The sequence below is a fragment of the Schistocerca piceifrons genome, unplaced genomic scaffold (genome assembly GCF_021461385.2).
Source record: "Schistocerca piceifrons isolate TAMUIC-IGC-003096 unplaced genomic scaffold, iqSchPice1.1 HiC_scaffold_835, whole genome shotgun sequence".
Lineage (NCBI taxonomy): Eukaryota > Metazoa > Arthropoda > Insecta > Orthoptera > Acrididae > Schistocerca > Schistocerca piceifrons.
Window position 1 is genome coordinate 1,509,916 of NW_025729097.1, and position 15,400 is coordinate 1,525,315.

General features: G+C 50.1%; 2 protein-coding genes across 2 annotated transcripts; one reads left to right on the forward strand and one right to left on the reverse strand.

The window, feature by feature from the left end:
• Positions 1 to 4,118: 4,118 nt before the first annotated feature.
• LOC124770904 lies at positions 4,119 to 5,162 on the forward strand. Its single transcript, XM_047249221.1, has 2 exons — positions 4,119 to 4,688; positions 4,779 to 5,162. Exons 1-2 carry the CDS (start codon positions 4,119 to 4,121, stop codon positions 5,160 to 5,162), a joined length of 954 nt encoding a protein of 317 aa, XP_047105177.1.
• A 1,794-nt stretch (positions 5,163 to 6,956) lies between these two features.
• Positions 6,957 to 8,138, reverse strand: LOC124770905 (apical junction molecule-like). The gene has a single exon (XM_047249222.1). It carries the CDS (start codon positions 8,136 to 8,138, stop codon positions 6,957 to 6,959), a length of 1,182 nt encoding a protein of 393 aa, XP_047105178.1.
• Between the last annotated feature and the right edge of the window lie 7,262 nt (positions 8,139 to 15,400).

Here is a 15,400-nt window from a genome sequence, read left to right on the forward strand (position 1 = left end):
ACTGTTGTGGAAGTTATTCCTTCTTGCCTCACCTCAGACTTAGTGCTTGTTTTCACCTTTTGCGTCTCCACTTCACTGCCTGTACAGCGTTTTCGTGTGTTCTCAATTGTAGTAAACATACCATCTACACACTATGTATATATATATTTATATATATTTTTCTCTATCCCCCTCCACTCACTTTATACTTATATTACCTGTTACTTTCGTTCCTTCCTTATTTCTCTCCGCCGTTTCCTCTTTGCCCGATACATCCTCCCTCTTCTCACCATGGCTTCCTTCTCCTCCTCTCATCCTTCCCCATATTACTATCCTCTTCAACTCTCTCAAACATACTTTCCTCCTACACTCCCTCCCTCCCTCCCTCCCTTCTTTCTACATACTACTTTTTCTCCTCCCCATCTCTTTCTTTCCGCATTGCTGCATGCAAAGCAGTCTATTCAAGTTCTGTGGTTAATACACACATCTCAGCTGCAAAAGCATCTGTTACTGAACATGCAAGAGATAGCTTGCATGGAGGAGTGACTGCTTACGCAAAACTTACTCTGCACATTTGAGATACTGTAGATGCAAGAGTTGCAGCACACACTATCCATGTTCTATTAGCGAAAACTGCTGAAAGTAAAATTATTCCTATTCATATCAGTATATCTGTACATGCAAGTGTTACTGTATACAGAAAGGTTGCTGCAAATGAAACTGCTACAGAATGCACAATAGTTAAGGCACTACAAGGTTAATCACAAGGTCTACTATCCTTGCAAGTTGTGCTGTCCTCTCAAGTTGTGCTGTCCTCTCAAGTTGTGCTGTCCTCTCAAGTTGAGCTGTCCTCTACAGTTGGACTGTCCTCTCAAGTTGAGCTGTCCTCTCAGGTTAAGGTGTCCTCTCAGGTTGAGCTTTCCTCTCTAGTTGAGCTGTAATCTCAAGTTGAGCTGCCCTCTCAAGTTGAGCTGCCCTCTCAAGTTGAGCTGCCCTCTCAAGTTGAGCTGCCCTCTCAAGTTGAGCTGCCCTCTCAAGTTGAACTGCCCTCTCAAGTTGAGCTGCCCTCTCAAGTTGAGCTGCCCTCTCAAGTTGAGCTGCCCTCTCAAGTTGAGCTGCCCTCTCAAGTTGAGCTGCCCTCTCAAGTTGAGCTGTCTTCTCAAGTTGAACTGTCCTCTCAAGTTGAGCTGTCCTCTCAACTTGAGCTGTCCTCTCAAGTTGAGCTGACCTCTCAAGTTGTGCTGTCCTCTCTAATTGAGCTGTCCTCTCAACTTGAGCTGTCCTCTGAAGTTGAGCTGTCCTCTGAAGTTGAGCTGTCCTCTGAAGTTGAGATGTCCTCTCAAGTTAAGCTGTCCTCTCAAGTTGAGCTGTCCTCTCAAGTTGAGCTGTCCTCTCAAGTTGAGCTGTCCTCTCAAGTTGAGCTGTCCTCTCAAGTTGAGCTGTCCTCGCAATCTGTGCTGTCCCCGCAAGGTGTGCTGTCCTTGCAAGCTGTGCTGTCCTCGCAAGCTGTGCTGTCCTCGCAAGCTGTGCTGTCATCGCAAGCTGTGCTGTCCTTGCAAGCTGTGCTGTCCTCGCAAGCTGTGCTGTCCTCGCAAGCCATGCTGTCCTTGCAAGCTTTGCTGTCGGTGCAAGCTTTGCTGTTGGCGCAAGCTGTGCTATCCGCCCAAGTTGTGCTGTCCTAGCAAGTTGTGCTGTCCTCTCAGGTTGTGCTGTCCTCTCAAATTGAGCTGTCCTCTCAAGTTGAGCTGTTGTCTCAGGTCGAGCTGTCCTCTCAAGTTGAGCTGTCCTCTCAAGTTGAGCTGTCCTCTCAAGTTGAGCTGTCCTCTAAAGTTGAGCTGTCCTCTCAAGTTGAGCTGTCTTCTCTAGTTGATCTGTCCTCTCTAGTTGAGCTGTCCTCTCTAGTTGAGCTGTCTTCCCTAGTTGAGTTGTCCTCTCTAGTTGAGCTGTCCTCTCTAGTTGAGCTGTCCTCTCTAGTTGAGCTGTTCTATCACGTTGAGCTGTCCTCACAAGTTGAGCTGTCCTCGCAAGCAGTGCTGTCCTCGCAAGCTGTGCTGTCCTCGCAAACTGTGCTGTCCTCGCAAGCTGTGCTGTCCCTGCAAGCTGTGCTGTCCCCGCAAGCTGATCTGTCCCGTCAAGCTGAGCTGTCCCCGCAAGCTGTGCTGTCCTCGCAAGCTGTGCTGTCCCTGCAAGCTGTGCTGCTCTCGCAAGCTGTGCTGTCCTCGCAAGCCGTGCTGTCCTCGCAAGCCGTGCTGTCGTCGCAATCCGTGCTGTCCTCGCAAGCCGTGCTGTCTTTGCAAGCTTTGCTGTCGGTGCAAGCTTTGCTGTCGGCGCAAGCTGTGCTGTCTGCCCAAGTTGTGCTGTCCTCCCAAGTTGTGCTGTCCTCTCAAGTTGTGCTGTCCTCTCAAGTTGAGCTGTCCTCTCAAGTTGAGCTGTCGTCTCAGGTTGAGCTGTCCTCTCAAGTTGAGCTGTCCTCTCAACTTGTGCTGTCCTCTAATGTTGAGCTGTCCTCTCAAGTTGAGCTGTCTTCTCTAGTTGATCTGTCCTCTCTAGTTGAGCTGTCCTCTCTAGTTGAGCTGTCTTCCCTAGTTTAGCTGTCGTCTCTAGTTGAGCTGTCCTCTCTACCTGAGCTGTTCTCTCACGTTGAGCTGTCCTCACAGGTTGAGCTGTCCTCTCAAGTTGAGCAGTCCTCGCAAGCAGTGCTGTCCTCGCAAGCTGTGCTGTCCTCGCAAGCTGTGCTGTCCTCGCAAGCAGTGCTTTCCTCGCAAGCTGTGCTGTCCTCACAAGCTGTGCTGTCCTAGAAAGCCGTGCTGTCCTGGCAAGCTGTGCTGTCCTCGCAAGCGTTGCTGTCCTCCCAAGCTGTGCTGTCCTCAAAAGCTGTGCTCTCCTGGCAAGCTGTGCAGTCCTCGCAAGCCGTGCTGTCCTTGCAAGCCGTGCTGTCCTCGCAAGGTGTGCTGTCCTCATAAGCCGTGCTGTCCTTGCAAGCCGTGCTGTCCTCGCAAGCCGTGCTGTCCTCGGAAGCCGTGCTGTCCACGCAAGCCTTGCTGTCCTCGCAAGCCGTGCTGTCCTCACAAGCTTTGCTGTCCTCACAAGCTTTGCTGTCCTCGCAAGCTATCCTGTCCTCGTAAGTTGTGCTGTCCTCTCAAGTTGAGCTGTCCTCTCAGGTTGAGGGGTCCTCTCAGGTTGAGATTTCCTCTCAAGTTGAGCTGTACACTCAAGTTGAGCTGCCCTCTCAAGTTGAGCTGCCCTCTCAAGTTGAGCTGCCCTCTCAAAATGAGCTGCCCTCTGAAGCTGAGCAGCCCTCTCAAGTTGAGCAGTCCTCTCAAGTTTTGCTGTCCCCTGAAGTTGAGCTGTCCTCTCAAGTTGAGCTGTCCTCTCAAGTTGAGCTGTCCTCTCAATTTGAGCTGCCCTCACAAGCTGTGATGTCCTTGCAAGCTGTGCTGTCCTCGCAAGCTGTGCCGTCCTCGCAAGATGAGCCATCCTCGCAAGCTGTGCTGTCCTCGCACGCTGTCCTGTCCCCGCAAGCTATGCTGTCCTCGCAAGCTGTGCTGTCCTCGCAAGCTGTGCTGTCCTCGCAAGCCGTGCTGTCCTCGCAAGCTGTGCTGTCCTCGCAACCTGTGCTGTCCACGGAAGCTGTGCTGTCCCCGCAACCTGTGTTGTCCTCGCAAGCTGTGCTGTCCTCGCAAGCTGTGCTGTCCTCGCAAGCTGTGCCGTCTTTGTAAGCTGTGCCGTCCTCGCAAGCTGTGCCGTCCTCGCAAGCTGTGCTGTCCTCGGAAGCTGTGCTGTCCTCGCAAGCTGTGCTGTCCTCGCAAGCTGTGCTGTCTTCGTTAGCTGTGCTGTCCTCGCAAGCTGTGCTGTCCTCGCAAGCTGCGCTGTCCTCGCAAGCTGTACTGACCTCGCAAGCTGTGCTGTCATCGCAAGCCTTGCTGTCCTCGCAAGCTGTGCTGTCCTCGCCAGCCGTGCTGTCTTCGCAAGCTTTGCTGTCCTCGCATGTTGTGCTTTCCTCTCAAGTAGTGCTGTCCTCTCAAGTTGGGCTGTCCTCTCAAGTTGAGCTGCCCTCTGAAGTTGAGCTGCCCTCTCAAGTTGAGCTGCCCTCTCAAATTGAGCTGCCCTCTGTAGTTGAGCTGCCCTCTCAAGTTGAGATGCCCTCTCAAGTTCAGCTGTCCTCTCACGTTGAGCTGTCCTCTCAAGTTGAGCTGTCTTCTCAAGTTGAACTGTCCTCTCAAGTTGAGCTGTCCTCTCAACTTGAGCTGTCCTCTCAAGTTGAGCTGACCTCTCAAGTTGTGCTGTCCTCTCTAATTGAGCTGTCCTCTCAACTTGAGCTGTCCTCTGAAGTTGAGCTGTCCTCTGAAGTTGAGCTGTCCTCTGAAGTTGAGATGTCCTCTCAAGTTAAGCTGTCCTCTCAAGTTGAGCTGTCCTCTCAAGTTGAGCTGTCCTCTCAAGTTGAGCTGTCCTCTCAAGTTGAGCTGTCCTCTCAAGTTGAGCTGTCCTCGCAATCTGTGCTGTCCCCGCAAGGTGTGCTGTCCTTGCAAGCTGTGCTGTCCTCGCAAGCTGTGCTGTCCTCGCAAGCTGTGCTGTCATCGCAAGCTGTGCTGTCCTTGCAAGCTGTGCTGTCCTCGCAAGCTGTGCTGTCCTCGCAAGCCATGCTGTCCTTGCAAGCTTTGCTGTCGGTGCAAGCTTTGCTGTTGGCGCAAGCTGTGCTATCCGCCCAAGTTGTGCTGTCCTAGCAAGTTGTGCTGTCCTCTCAGGTTGTGCTGTCCTCTCAAATTGAGCTGTCCTCTCAAGTTGAGCTGTTGTCTCAGGTCGAGCTGTCCTCTCAAGTTGAGCTGTCCTCTCAAGTTGAGCTGTCCTCTCAAGTTGAGCTGTCCTCTAAAGTTGAGCTGTCCTCTCAAGTTGAGCTGTCTTCTCTAGTTGATCTGTCCTCTCTAGTTGAGCTGTCCTCTCTAGTTGAGCTGTCTTCCCTAGTTGAGTTGTCCTCTCTAGTTGAGCTGTCCTCTCTAGTTGAGCTGTCCTCTCTAGTTGAGCTGTTCTATCACGTTGAGCTGTCCTCACAAGTTGAGCTGTCCTCGCAAGCAGTGCTGTCCTCGCAAGCTGTGCTGTCCTCGCAAACTGTGCTGTCCTCGCAAGCTGTGCTGTCCCTGCAAGCTGTGCTGTCCCCGCAAGCTGTTCTGTCCCCTCAAGCTTAGCTGTCCCCGCAAGCTGTGCTGTCCTCGCAAGCTGTGCTGTCCCTGCAAGCTGTGCTGCTCTCGCAAGCTGTGCTGTCCTCGCAAGCCGTGCTGTCCTCGCAAGCCGTGCTGTCGTCGCAATCCGTGCTGTCCTTGCAAGCCATGCTGTCTTTGCAAGCTTTGCTGTCGGTGCAAGCTTTGCTGTCGGCGCAAGCTGTGCTGTCTGCCCAAGTTGTGCTGTCCTCCCAAGTTGTGCTGTCCTCTCAAGTTGTGCTGTCCTCTCAAGTTGAGCTGTCCTCTCAAGTTGAGCTGTCGTCTCAGGTTGAGCTGTCCTCTCAAGTTGAGCTGTCCTCTCAACTTGTGCTGTCCTCTAATGTTGAGCTGTCATCTCAAGTTGAGCTGTCTTCTCTAGTTGATCTGTCCTCTCTAGTTGAGCTGTCCTCTCTAGTTGAACTGTCTTCCCTAGTTTAGCTGTCGTCTCTAGTTGAGCTGTCCTCTCTACCTGAGCTGTTCTCTCACGTTGAGCTGTCCTCACAGGTTGAGCTGTCCTCTCAAGTTGAGCAGTCCTCGCAAGCAGTGCTGTCCTCGCAAGCTGTGCTGTCCTCGCAAGCTGTGCTGTCCTCGCAAGCAGTGCTTTCCTCGCAAGCTGTGCTGTCCTCGCAAGCTGTGCTGTCCTAGAAAGCCGTGCTGTCCTGGCAAGCTGTGCTGTCCTCGCAAGCGTTGCTGTCCTCCCAAGCTGTGCTGTCCTCAAAAGCTGTGCTCTCCTGGCAAGCTGTGCAGTCCTCGCAAGCCGTGCTGTCCTTGCAAGCCGTGCTGTCCTCGCAAGGTGTGCTGTCCTCATAAGCCGTGCTGTCCTTGCAAGCCGTGCTGTCCTCGCAAGCCGTGCTGTCCTCGGAAGCCGTGCTGTCCACGCAAGCCTTGCTGTCCTCGCAAGCCGTGCTGTCCTCACAAGCTTTGCTGTCCTCACAAGCTTTGCTGTCCTCGCAAGCTATCCTGTCCTTGCGAGCTTTGCTGTCCTCGCGAGCTTTGCTGTCCTCGCGACCTTTGCTGTTTTCGCAAGTTGTGCAGTCCTCGCAAGTTGTGCTGCCCTCTCAATTTCAGCTGTCCTCACAAGTTGAGGTGCCCTCTCAAGTTGAGCTGCCCTCTCAAGTTGAGCTGCCCTCTTATGTTGAGCTGTTCTCCAAAGTTGAGCTGTCCTCTCAAGTTGAGCTGTCCTCTCAAGTAATGCTGTCCTCGGAAGCTGTGCTGTCCTCGCAAGCTGTGCTGTCCTCGCAAGCTGTGCTGTCCTTGCAAGCCGTGCTGTCCTCGGAAGCCGTGCTGTCCACGCAAGCCTTGCTGTCTTCGCAAGCCGTGCTGTCCTCACAAGCTTTGCTGTCCTCACAAGCTTTGCTGTCCTCACAAGCTTTGCTGTCCTCGCAAGCTTTCCTGTCCTCGTAAGTTGTGCTGTCCTCTCAAGTTCAGGTGTCCTCTCAGGTTGAGGTGTCCTCTCAGGTTGAGATTTCCTCTCAAGTTGAGCTGTACACTCAAGTTGAGCTGCCCTCTCAAGTTGAGCTGCCCTCTCAAGTTGAGCTGCCCTCTCAAGTTGAGCTGCCCTCTGAAGCTGAGCAGCCCTCTCAAGTTGAGCAGTCCTCTCAAGTTTTGCTGTCCTCTGAAGTTGAGCTGTCCTCTCAAGTTGAGCTGTCCTCTCAAGTTGAGCTGTCCTCGCAATCTGTGATGTCCTTGCAAGCTGTGCCGTCCTCGCAAGCTGTGCCGTCCTCGCAAGCTGAGCCATCCTCGCAAGCTGTGCTGTCCTCGCAAGCTGTCCTGTGTCGCAAGCTATGCTGTCCTCGCCAGCTGTGCTGTCCTCGCAAGCTGTGCTGTCCTCGCAAGCCGTGCTGTCCTCGCAAGCTGTGCTATCCTCGCAAGCTGTGCTGTCCTCGCAAGCTGTGCTGTCCTCGCAAGCTGCGCTGTCCTCGCAAGCTGTACTGTCCTCGCAAGCTTAGCTGTCATCGCAAGCCTTGCTGTCCTCGCAAGCCGTGCTGTCCTCGCCAGCCGTGCTGTCTTCGCAAGCTTTGCTGTCCTCGCATGTTGTGCTTTCCTCTCAAGTAGTGCTTTCCTCTCAAGTTGGGCTGTCCTCTCAAGTTGAGCTGTCCTCTCAAGTTGAGCTGCCCTCTCAAGTTGAGCTGTCCTCTCAAGTTGTGCTGTCCTCTCAGGTTGTGCTGTCCTCTCAAGTTGAGCTGTCCTCTCAAGTTGAGCTGTCCTCTCAAGTTGAGCTGTCCTCTCAAGTTGAGCTGTCCTATCATGTTGAGCTGTCCTATCATGTTGAGCTGTCCTCTCTAGTTGAGCTGTCATCTCTAGTTGAGCTGTCCTCTCAAGTTGAGCTGTCCTCTCAAGTTGAGTTGTCTTCTCTAGATGAGCTGTCCTCTCTAGATGAGCTGTCCTCTCAAGTTCAGTTGTCCTCTCAAGTTGAGCTGTCCTCTCAAGTTGAGCTGTCCTCTCAAGTTGAGCTGTCCTCTCAAGTTGAGCTGTCCTCTCAAGTTGAGCTGTCCTCGCAAGCTGTCCTGTCCTCGCAAGCTGTGCTGTCTTCGCAAGCTGTGCTGTCCTTGCAAGCCGTGCTGTCCTCGCAAGCCGTACTGTCCTCGCAAGCCGTGCTGTCCTCGCATACCGTGCTGTCCTCGCGAGCCGTGCTGTCCTCCCTAGCCGTGCTGTCCTCGCAAGCCGTGCTGTCCTCGCAAGCCGTGCTGTCCTTGCAAGCCGTGCTGTCCTTGCATGCCGTGCTGTCCTCGGAAGCCGTGCTGTCCACGCAAACCTTGCTGTCCTCGCAAGCCGTGCTGTCCTCACAAGCTTTGCTGTCCTCACAAGCTTTGCTGTCCTCACAAGCTTTGCTGTCCTCGTAAGTTGTGCTGTCCTCTCAAGTTCAGCTGTCCTCTCAGGTTGATGTGTCCTCTCAGGTTGAGATTTCCTCTCAAGTTGAGCTGTACACTCAAGTTGAGCTGTACACTCAAGTTGAGCTGCCATCTCAAGTTGAGCTGTCCTCTCAAGTGTAGCTGTCCTCTCAAGTTGAGCTGTCCTCTCAAGTTGAGCTGTCCACTCAAGTTGAGCTGTCCTCTCAAGTTGAGCTGTCCATTCAAGCTGAGCTGTCCTCTAAAGTTGAGCTGTCCTCTCAAGTTGAGCTGTCCTCTCATGTTGAGCTGTCCTCTCAAGTAGAGCTGTCCTCGTAAGCTGTGCTGTCCTCGCAAGCCTTGCTGGCCTCGCAAGCTGTGCTGTCCTTGCAAGCTGTGCTGTCCTCGCAAGCTGTGCTGTCCTCGCAAGCCGTGCTGTCCTCGCAAGCTGTGCTGTCCTCGCAAGCCGTGCTGTCCTCGCAAGCTTTGCTGTCCTCGCAAGCTGTGCTGTCCTCGCAAGCTGTGCTGTCCGCGCAAGCTGTGCTGTCCTCGCAAGCTGTGCTGTCGTCTCAAGTTGAGCTGCCCTCTCAAGTTGTGCTGCCCTCTTAAGTTGAGCTGTCCTCTCAAGTTGAGCTGTCAAGTTGAGCTGTCCTCTCAAATTGAGCTGTCCTCTCAAGTTGAGCTGTCCTCTCAAGTTGAGCTGCCCTCTCAAGTTGAGCTGCCCTCTTAAGTTGAGCTGTCCCCTCAAGTTGAGCTGTCCCCTCAAGGTCAGCTGATTTTGTAAGTCATACTGCTTTTACAAGGTGTGCTGCGTATGCAAGTCGTGCTGTCTTGCCATGACATGCTGTCTTGGCAAGACATGCTGTCTTCGCAAGGTGTGCCATCTTCGCAAGTCGAGCTGTCTACACAAGGTGTGCTATCTTCACACGGTGTACTGCCTTTGGAAATCGTACTGTCTTTGCTGTCTTGGAAAGGTGGCAGGCAGCACACACTGTAAAGGCAATATGCACTATAAAACAAGCACACAATGGAATGGCAGCACAAGCTGCAAAGGCAGCACATGCTACAATGGCTGCATATGCTACAAAGGCTGCATATGCTACAAAGACTGCACACCATGTAAAGGGTGCAAACGCTGCAACAGCAGCACATGCTGCAATGGCAGCACACACTACAAAGGCAGCACATGCTACAAAGGCGGCACACAATACTAGGCAGCACACACTGCAAAGGCAGCCCATGCTGAAAAAGGCAGCACAAACTGAAAATTCAGCACATATCGGAAAGGCGTCACACAATGGCAAGGTACTGCACACTGAAACCCAGCATGCACTGGGAAGCAGGCATACAATGAAATAACAACACACTGTAAAGTGTCACAATGTGGATAGGCAGCACACACTGAAAGGCCGGAAACACTAGAAAAGCAGAAGACAAAGGAAAGGCACCATGCATGTCAAAGGCAGCCTGCACTTTAAATGCATCACACGCTGCAAAGGTAGTAGGCACTGCAAAGAAAACATGCACTGCAAAGGCAGGACACACTGCAAAGGCAGCAGGCCCTGCAAACACTGCACATGCTGTGAAGCACATGATCATAAGGCAGCACCTGGTGCAATGGCAGTACACACTGCATAGCCAGCACTCGCTGAAAAGGCAGCATACATTGGGAATTCAGCAAATGCTGCAAAGGCAGCATGCACCTCCCTCTATAACAGCACATGCCTCTATAGCCACACTCGCTGCTATGGCAGCATGTGGTCCTATGGCAGCACATGTGGTAATGTCAGCATGCGCTACATTGGCAGGATATGCAGGAAAGGTAGCACATGCTGGAAAGGTAATACACACTGCAAAGGCAGCACATGCTTGCACATGCATCGGAAAGCAATACACACTTGAAAGGCCGCACACACAGCAAATCACACACACTGGGAAGGCAGCTCACCATGGAAAGGCAGCATACTCTGGAAAGCCAGCATACCCCAGAAAGGCAGCACACCCTGGAAAGGCAGCACAACCTGGAAAGGCAGCACACCCTGGAAGGGCAACACACCCTAGAAAGGCAGCACACCCTGGATATGCATCACAACCTGGATATGCAACACACACACTATAAAGGCAGCACACTTTGGATATGCAACACACACTATAAAGGCAGCAGACACTGGAATGCATCACAAACTGGACAGGCAGCACTCACTGGAGATGCAGCACACACTGGAAAGGCAGCACTCAATGGAAATGCATCACAAACTGGATAGGCAGCAGTCACTAGAAAAGCGGTGCACACTAGAAATCCACACACAATGGTAGGCAGCACAAATTGGAAAGGAGCACATGCTGCAACGGCAGAACACGCTGCAATAGCAGCACACACTGCTGTGGCAGCAGCACGCTGCAATGGCAGAACATACTGCCATGACAGCACATGTTGCAAAGGTAGCACATATTAGAAAGGCAACACACATTGGAAAGTCACCTCATATTTTAAAGACAGCACACATTGGGAAGGCAGCACATATTGGGAAGGCAGCACACATCGGAAAGGAAGCACACATTTAATATGCAGCAACACTGGAGAAGCACACATAGTGGAAAGCACCACGCTGGAGTCCGCAGCTCGTGGTCGTGTGGTAGCGTTCTCATTTCCCACGCTCGGGTTCGATTCCTGGCGGGGTCAGGGATTTTCTCTGCCTCGTGATGACTGGGTGTTGTGTGCTGTCCTTAGGTTAGTTAGGTTTAAGTAGTTCTAAGTTCTAGGGGCTGATGACCATAGATGTTAAGTCCCATAGTGCTCAGAGCCATTTTGAACCACATTGGAAAGGCACCACACACTAGAAAGGCACCACGTACTGAAAAGGCATCACACACTGGTAAGGCTGCAGTCGCAGCGTGTGCTGCCTCACATTGTGTGTGGTTTTCAAGTGATGTGGCTCCGCAGTGTGTTCTGCGTTTCCAGTGAGTGTTGCCTATCCAGTTTGTGATGCCTTACCAATGTCTGCGCCTTTCCACTGTGTTCTTCCTTTCCAGTATATGCTGCTTTTCCAGTTTGTGCTGCCTTTCCAGTGTGTTTCAGGCTTCTCAATGTGTGCTGCCTTTGCAGCATGTGCTGCCTTTGCAGCATGTGCTTCCTTTGCTGCATGTGCCTCTTTGCAGTCTGTGCTGCATTTGAACATGTGTTGCATTTTCATTGTGTGCCGCCTTTGCAGCATGTGCTGCTTTTGCAGGGTATGCAGCCTTTACAAGGTGTGCATCCTTCATAAAATTTGTAGTATTTGCAATGCTTGCAGTGATTTCAAGGTGTGCAGCATTCGCAATCTGTGCAGCTTTCACAAGGTATGCTGCCTTAGCAAAGTGTGCTATGTTCACAATGTGTGCTGCCTTTGCAATGTTTGCAGCCTTCACAAGTGATTCTGTCTTCGCAATGTGGTTCAAATGGCTCTGAGCACTATGGGACTTAACATCTGAGGTCATCAGTCACCTAGAACTTCGAACTACTGAAACCTAACCAACCTAAGGACATCACACACATCCATGCCCGAGGCAGGATTCGAACCAGCGACCATAGCAGTTGCGCAGGTCCTGACTGAAGCGCCTAGAACCTGTCGGCCACCGCGGCCGGCTTATTCACAATGTGTGCTGCCTTCATACGGTATGCTGCATTTATACAGTGTACTGGCTTCACAAGGTGTGCTGCCTTCACAAGTTGGCCCTCCTTCACAATATGTACTGCCTTTGCAGTGTCTTATTTCTTCACATGGTCTTCTTCCTTTGCATGCTGTGCTACCTTCGCAAGGTTTGCTACTTTCGAGAGGTTGACTGCCTTCACCAGATATGCAGCTTCCGCAAGGTAACCTTGCAAAGGCAGCACATATTGTGAAGGCAACACACCTAGCTAATGCAGCATTTCTTGTGAAGCAGCACTCCTTGAGAAGCCAGCACATTTTGTGAAGGTAGCACATCTTCTGATAGTAGAGGCAGAAAACCTTGCGAAGGTTACACACTGTGTCAAGGCAGAACAGCTTGCAAAGGCAGCACACCTCACGAAAGTAGCACACCTTGCGAAGACAGGACAGAATGCAATGGCACAAAATCTTGCAAAGGAGAACACCTTGCAAAGAACAACTGCCTTGCAAAGGCAGCACACCTTGTGGAGGCTGCACACATTGCAAATGCAGGACACCTTGCAAAGACAGCACATTTCCTAAATACAGCCCTCCTCCAAAGGACAGCACATATCCCAAAGGCAGCACACCTTCTGGAGACAGTTTACTTTCGTGCATATTGTCCACAAACTGAGGAAAGAAATATAGGATGTGAAGTTACCTTCCCATTCCTGCATATTTTTGCGGGAACGGTCGCAGCATTCGGCATCTGGCAGTAGGTGTGCAGGGTTGAGGTTCCGTCCGTCATGACTTCTGGTGTGGTGGGCGCACTGTCGCTCCACATCAGCTGTGCACGCGAGTGCAGCGTGCTCAGTGCAGCTGCTGCGCCACACTTCTGTGTGCAGCACGTTGGTCTCTGTTCCACAGGTGTAGCCTGTACGAGCGACCTTCCAAGCAGTTAATAATTAATGTAAACCCAGCCATGTCGCTGTTTTATGCTCTACGTGTTAATTTAATGGTACTCTTGTCTTACGTTTTATAATTCAATAGAAGAGTTCCTATTAGGAGATTGACCTCTTGGACGTAGAATGCCTTTCATATCTTCTGCCAAAATGATATTACCTTAATGAAATCTGAAGAGAGGGACCATTTTGTAATTAAAGGAACTCTGCTCGTTTACGTAGTTTACTGCTACCAGGTTGAACATATATATTAAATAGCCAGGTGTTGTAAACAGTACAAGCTACAACTGTATTACATGTGAGTTTTCAACGTGATCCACTATTATGCCCTCTTTCGCGAGTATCACGGTCTCTAATTCATCTCCAGTTCCAGCATTAATTACAGCGCTATATCCCAATACAACGTGTAGTGCAGTATCCTTTACTTCTGTAACTAGAATAATATCAATGTTTGGCTCATACATAAAGTCTTTCAAGGTACTTGCTTTTAGGGAGCTCCCTATGCTGTTTATGGATTCATAATGTATCACATTTCATAAATTCAACTCTTTCATCGCATGCAGTCAGTATGAAAGCTATGGATAAGTGTCACATACGTATCTACCTCTGTCGCTTGGTTTGGATGAGGTAACCATTCCCGTCCCCCCTTGCAATCTTAGTAAGCATGCAGCGAAAATCGTGCACAGACACACATGTGAAACTCTTAAATTGACCGAATCAGTTCGATAGCTGTGATTCAGGGCCTAGTGTAATGCCACCATGTGTTTGAAACCTCCGCAAAGAATTCTGTTGCATGGTTCATACTAATGTCTCGATATCGCCATTGTGTAACTTACAGCAAGTATTTTATTCTTGTCGCTCACCTACATTAAGGAAAATGGGAAACATTTACCACCTTCCGATATTGTTGTCATTGTTAGTAAGCAGAATGAAAGTAGTCTCTGGTCAGGAGAAACTAAAAGCGATTATGTGTTTCCACAGACAGAGCTTAACAATTCGTATCAGTACACTGTCCCATCCAAGGGGCAGATTCGTTACTCTGTCGTATGCATATAACGAGATAACATAAAGACTTTACGTCACAGCTACTCAGTTTATGGGGCTAGGTAACCTACACACATCGACATCATTCAGTTCTTCTTCGCTGAGATAGTATAAATTTCCTAAGTAAAATGACATTGCAAGTTGTTGTTGTAGTGAACATCTTCTAAATGCTTAATGCAAAGACACTATTTACACACGGTCATCCTGACTGACGATGCGAGGAAGTAAATTGACTGGCTCGGTTAAGAGGTGTATATAATTTTGATTCGTTTCACAATAGATTCACGTAGAATGGTCATTTTTGAAAGTTTCGGCGAACAATACAGTTAAGACTTTGATTACGATACATGCATCACATTCTTGTAAAGCTATTGTATTAAACGTGTGCTACTTTCGATATTAATCACAATTGCAGAAAGCAGCAATGAATATGTCTCGTCTCGTTTCTCCGACCGTTTCCCGCACTGTGCGACCCACAGAGCTCTATCGCTGCATCAGCGGTCGATTGTTGCTGTTGCCGCCACGGAATGGTGGCAGTTAAATTCAAATAGCCTCCAAGTATAAGGGATTCTACGATATAAATGAAAATGGAAAGAAGTAACGAAAGCGGCAACTAGTAGTCAAACTCAACGATCCTGGTGGTTTAATGCTATGACAATTTTAAACAATAAACTACGCAGTGGAACTGAGAGCTATCACAGGAATCTGCAATATACCCTCGATGGACAAACTGAGTAAAGTTTTCGTCCTTGCCACTTCTCATTTTACAGACAACTGATTCTGACTACTTCTTATGAGCTGAACTGAGGCCATAACTCATGTCGAAGTTGTCTGTTTGTATTACTACTATCGTATCTTTCTTAGGTAAAGAACGAGCAAAATAGCAGTTTTGCGTTTAGCATGCAATCATCCAGGATACAATTTCTACAGTCAGAGCATTTTCTGTTGCGGCATAGGAATGATTATGTGATTACTTCTGTATGGAATTCATCTGTAACTTTATGAACTCAATATTTAGTAAGAGGGCCAACCGAATTACATACTGCACAGTGTGAATAATTGCTGCAATTTTGGTGGCAACAACAACAAACAACCAGTCAGTGCCGAGATTTGGCTGTAGAATAGTGGCAACACAGAGCTACCGTTGCAGCCGAGTGGTTCATGAAGCCTTGGCCGTGACCACAGCGGCTGAGGCGCGTCTACAGCCGTAGCAACCGCACAGCAGCCCACACTGAGGTGTGACGTCACACGGCACCCCTGTCTCGGTTGACCACCCACAACGTGTTTCGCTACATTTGATCAATTCACTATTTGCTCATACCTGAAACGTTAGTAAGTTTTTTTTGTGATCGGTATAAACAAATGAAACGTGTTGTATAATACTCCCCTACGAGGGGCATTACTATTAACAATTTTACATTCAATTTTTATCAATAGCTTATTTGCTAGTTGCCCCATTTCCTCTTTCTACGCTCAGTTAGCGTCAAGCAAATCACGCGTACCTTCGAAACTTGGACCTTTTTACCAGGTACATCTCTAGAAGTATTAGGTACATAACATGTCTTTGTAATTTACACGCAGAACTTAATTTTCTACGAAAAAGACAGACGTCAATCCTTATCTCTGTTTAAGATACGCGTCGGAATCTCTCCCTACTTGAAGCGGCGAACGTATGTCCGAAACTCCGCCCATAGCTCATCCCCGCATATACTGCCGATTGCAACGTGCGTGCCCAGTAGTCACTGATCAGTTACGCCATTGTAATCTGTCCAGAGTGAGCTGTT